The following is a 4758-nucleotide window of genomic DNA, read 5'->3' as shown; positions in this document are numbered from 1 at the left end:
GTCAGAGAGTTGGGTGTTTCTGATATTTGATATGTTTTTAAGCCGATGCGATCCAACAAATGTAATGTAAAACTCAAATACATCAGGCAATGCTTTTCCAACATCATTGCCTATAACCTGCAAGCATTGACCAGATTTCCTGTTTTTTTCTCTTTCAATGTATTGCAATGTTTTTTTTTCACGACTGTCTTATTTTCAGAAATGACAATACCCAGGATAACAAAAACTATAGGGTGCATTGCTCTCAGATAAAAACTGCTGTTTCCAGCAGTTATTACAATAACATTACAAGTGCCCTAACGTAACATAGTCATTCGCGAGCTAGAATTCACGGTGTAACTTTGCTCGTTCTCAGAGGTTAGCCAAGCTTTGATGAATGACTTTAAGACAATCTAAACCACCTACTTTAAACGGAAATGCATTCATACTTGTCATAAGTCACTCATACTCAACGTTACAAGCTGCACACGCCGTGAGAAGTTTAAGTTGTTTTTTTTAATGACAGTACCGCCCGATTATATCGCACGGTAAATAATGGGCCCACACATGCTTTTATAATTTGTTGGTTATAAAGATAAGTTTAAATAAACAAGAATGAAACTCTATGCATGATGTATAAGCTTGTTTTTACGGTGTAATTTGGATTGTGTGTACATATAGTCTCACGCCAGGAGAGCTGTATCTTGTATCTAGCGCAGTACATCCGCTCCACTGAATGTACACAATTCCTATATGTAGCGGCACGGGCCGCCAATTCACAGTGGCTCTATCTTTCAAGAAAGGAAAAAAAAGAATGAATATGCTACAGTACATTTCGAAGGAAAAGGACGGCTCTCATCATCATCACCAGTCCCATTCCCTTCATTTATTCGATGACTGTTTCCAAGTATGGTGGAGACCAACCCCTTTCTGACTGTTACACACCTAGAAGAATTATGTTGGATGAAAATACCAGATGAAAAAAAAAAACAGAATTGCTATACATAGAAATTTGGCGACATTCTCCCTCCTGTCACAATCCCTTACCCCATCAATATTATAGTGAGTGCCATTCTGCAAGATGACAGTTGTGAGTGAAAGAATAGAAGTATTGAGGTCTTCCAGCAGCTTTGACTGCAACTGGGTTAGTTTGGCGAGGTGTGCATGTGAGGATGACCAACAGAAACATCACTTGTCTGCCTTTAAAGATCCCTGGTTGGTAAATGGAACGCTACATCACACCGTCGCCTAACAAGATTTGTGACAAGCATTATGTTGAGGTGCTGGGCTATGGTGACAGTGTGCGGCATGTCAAACGATATTGACACTTCATCATAACTGAGGAGGCTACATTTTATACATAGAAAATGTGTCCATAAAGAACCTATTGTGCCATATTTCCCTTTCTTTTCTCAACGCATCAAATTTCACTCATTGCTAGAAGAAAACACTTTACGGGTCATTACGCAGTGCAGCACTCTGTTGGTGACAAATGTTATCGTGAAATGTCAGTGCACACCGAGCTGTTTGCATGGATGAATCCCCACATGACCCTGTGACCCAGCCTACGTTAAGAGACACTTTCGTCTTAATAATAGCTGGATTAAACTTACTGCTGGTGTATCATTGGGAAGTTAATTTGGATAATTATCAAATCTCTTAAGTCAAAAAAATATACATCAAGGTGACAACTTAAGTCACAGAAATTAGCCATTCAGTTATGACATCAGATGACTGGGCGTGGTGCAACTTCATAATGACACCATTGTCTGCAAAAAGGAAGCGTCACGGAAACGTTAAAGGCCACCAACCGTCACATCGCAGTAGTTTTTTAGTACTTCGCCACGTAGCACACTGCTACGAACTGCTTAGATGTGTGGAATACTCTTATTTTTAAGGTGGGTCCTTCTCATTATTTCTTTACAGCTTAATTACAGAAAAAGCACGGGATCACCAAAAAAGCTTTTTTTTTAAATGCATGTTCTAAAAGTAAGATGATCCATTCACTCCATTAACAGATTTCCTGTCTTGTACATCGTAACAAGGATCGTAACTTTGAAGGAACGTTCTGCTTTAAACATCGATTTACGATGCTGAACTAATATGACAATGTATAACGGTACTGCCGCACTAACTTACCATGTCGTGAATATTGCGAAAGATATATACTGGTACAGAAAAAAATTAAGTATGGGTTATAATACGTTCTTTTTAAATACGGCCTTTTTGGCAGACCCCTCCTTTTCGGCTCACAACAGTGAACTAAAATTAACAACGCACTTATTCATCAATTTATGACGCTGAGCAAATTTAAACATTGTCTACCATGTTGTGACGGGGGTGACGGGAGGGTGTGTGTTACAAGCCTTAAATCACTTTACATTCAGATGTAAAGGAAACGGCGGACTTATGAAAACAAGCTATCATTTATTTTCGTCCCAGACGGCATATTACGGCAAGTCCTCACTAGTCAATCCTTGCGCCTAGTATTGTTTTCAGTTAAGTTTATCTTAGGTACTTATAAAAAGCCACTTTCGCAGTGCCCGACGCTGTCAACAGTGGACTAATATAAAATGTACAAATATACAACCGCGTTTATTGACAATAAGAAATAGCACGGAGGTGGAGGGAGGGTGGAGGGTGTGTGTTACTAACCTAACCGAATCACATTACATTTAGATTTGAAGGAAACGAAGGACCATCAAAGGTAAGTCATTACTTATTTTCGTCCTAGACCACATTTACTTTAAGTCATCACTAGTTTATCACTACGGATAGTGTTGCTTTCCCATTAAGGTTTTCTTAGGTACTTAAAAACAATCCTTTTCTTTTGTCAAAAGTGAACTGAAATGAATTGTACAAGTATTCTACCACGTCCTGTTACAATGATAAATAGCATGGTGGGAAGGTGAGTTAGCTAACCTGGCTAATCACATTGTTACCATCAAAGGCAAACTTTTATTCATTATTGTCCCAAAGCAAATTTGCTGTCAGTTATGAAATATTTTTCCCAAAGGCTAGAATAGTTATTTTTCGTTTAGGTTTTCTTAGTTACTTTAAAAAACAGTTTTTTTGGCAGCCCCTTCGTTTGTCAACTTAAAACAGTGAACTTAAATGAAACAGGGCACTGCTTAATAGATTTAAGATGATCATGATAATATATTTCTAACTATGATCACATTGCATCTATATTTAAATCACATAACATTTAGATGTAAAGGAAACGGTGAACTTTCAAAGACAAGATATCATTTATTTTGGTCCAAGACCACATTTACTACATTTCCTCACTTGCTAATCCCTATGGCTACTGTTGTTTTCCAGTTAAGGTTATATTAGATACTTAAAAAACTGTCTTGATGGCAGTCCTCTCTTTTGTTTAATAAGAACAGTGGATTAAGATGAAATGTAAAAATATACAACCACGTTTATTGACAATAACAAATAGCACTGAGGAGGGTGGAGGGTGCGTGTAACTTACCTTATCTAATCACGTTACATTTACATTTACTATACAATACCTACACATAGAATTGTTTTCCAGTTAAGGTTATCTTAGGTACTGTGTGTCTATCGTAGGTGATATAGTCGTAGTCATTTGCATTTTCTATTTACATTTTTTTACTCATGTTTGGGCTTGTAGTGCGACAAATTCGTTACTATTTAGGGTTTACGTGTCCAATACAAATCTTGCAAAGCTAGATATTTCACCGGTCTAAAGGCCCTCTAGCGGGGTTTCTTTGTAGTACAGTGGAACTTTGAGGTGTAGCTTCTTGGTACACACTAGTATTGCTTTTTTGAGAAGCGAAATTTTGGGATAATGAAGAAATTTTACATTTGTTAGCCTTAGTGAATTTGTGTATTGTATTAACATAAGTTTGGTAAAGGCAGTTGTTTTAATTGTTGTTCTATTCTATATTCACTGCATTGACGGGTCTTAACAATTTTCAATGCAAGAGTGTGTTTATTTCCCATCTCAACAGTTTCCTTCCTTTTATAGTGACCATGAGAACACCCCTTACATAGTTTCCTAATATGGGCGTTGCCTGTCTTTAAAGCATCATTCTCTTTTATGAGGTGAGAACAGTTTTTATTCCGCAAAGATTTTCTGACATCAAATATTCACTTTGCCTGTCAGTAAAGCTTAATTTGTTCTTCTCAGGCAAGAAGAGCCTTTTTTTACGCAAAGACGTCAGAATTTGCGAGAATTTTTTTCTCTCGAAACCTTTGTGTTTGTAAAAGCTGTGTCTGAAAGAAATGAGGTAAGGCTTAAGGTTTGAAAGAAATTCTCTATTTTTTTCTCGGAACCTGTATGTTTATAAAAGACGTGATTATAAAAGGAATGTTTGTAAAATTCTAATATTTGGATAAAAACCTCTTTTTTTTCCGTGGAACCTGTGTGTTTGTAATAGCTGTGTCTTTAAGATGTAAAGATTAAGTTTTGGAAAAAATCCTCCTTCTTTTCTCTCAGAACCTGTGTGTTTATAGAAGCCGTGTCTGTAAGATGTTAAGTGTAAGGTTTGTAAAAAACCCTCCGTTTTTTTTTTTCTATCGGAACCTGTGTGTTTATAAAAGACGTGGCTGTAGATGTAAATGTTAGGTTTGGAGAATCCTCCTTTTTTTCTGGGAACCTGTGTCTTTTTAATGGCCGTGTCTGTAAAATGTTAGGTGCAAGGTTGGAAGAAAATCTTCCTTTTTTTTCCGGCACCTTACATTTTTGATAGCCATGACTGTAAGATGTGAAGTATAAAGTTAGGAGAATATCCCTTTTTTTTACTC

The 4758-nt window shown here is 36.9% G+C and overlaps 1 protein-coding gene across 3 annotated transcripts in view; it reads left to right on the top strand.

The window, feature by feature from the left end:
* Positions 1-1681: 1681 nt before the first annotated feature.
* Positions 1682-4758, top strand: part of LOC118411005 (serine/arginine-rich splicing factor 6-like) — an 18584-nt gene continuing 15507 nt past the window's right edge. Inside the window, exons 1-2 of one of the 3 annotated variants that reach the window (XR_004830631.1) lie at positions 1682-1877; positions 2659-2686. Coding sequence is in view for 2 of the 3 variants with exons in the window: in XM_035813002.1 (XP_035668895.1) it covers positions 1852-1877 (26 nt within the window). In the remaining variant the exon portion in view is untranslated. Of the gene's footprint in view, positions 1878-2658; positions 2687-3620; positions 4057-4758 lie in introns of those variants that run through there. The other 2 variants (XM_035813002.1, XM_035813010.1) reach the window with 2 other exon arrangements.

This window comes from Branchiostoma floridae, chromosome 1, assembly GCF_000003815.2.
Source record: "Branchiostoma floridae strain S238N-H82 chromosome 1, Bfl_VNyyK, whole genome shotgun sequence".
Taxonomy (NCBI): Eukaryota; Metazoa; Chordata; class Leptocardii; order Amphioxiformes; family Branchiostomatidae; genus Branchiostoma; species Branchiostoma floridae.
The sequence above is the reverse complement of the archived record's forward strand: the minus strand, read 5'-3'. Positions and strand labels throughout refer to the sequence as shown.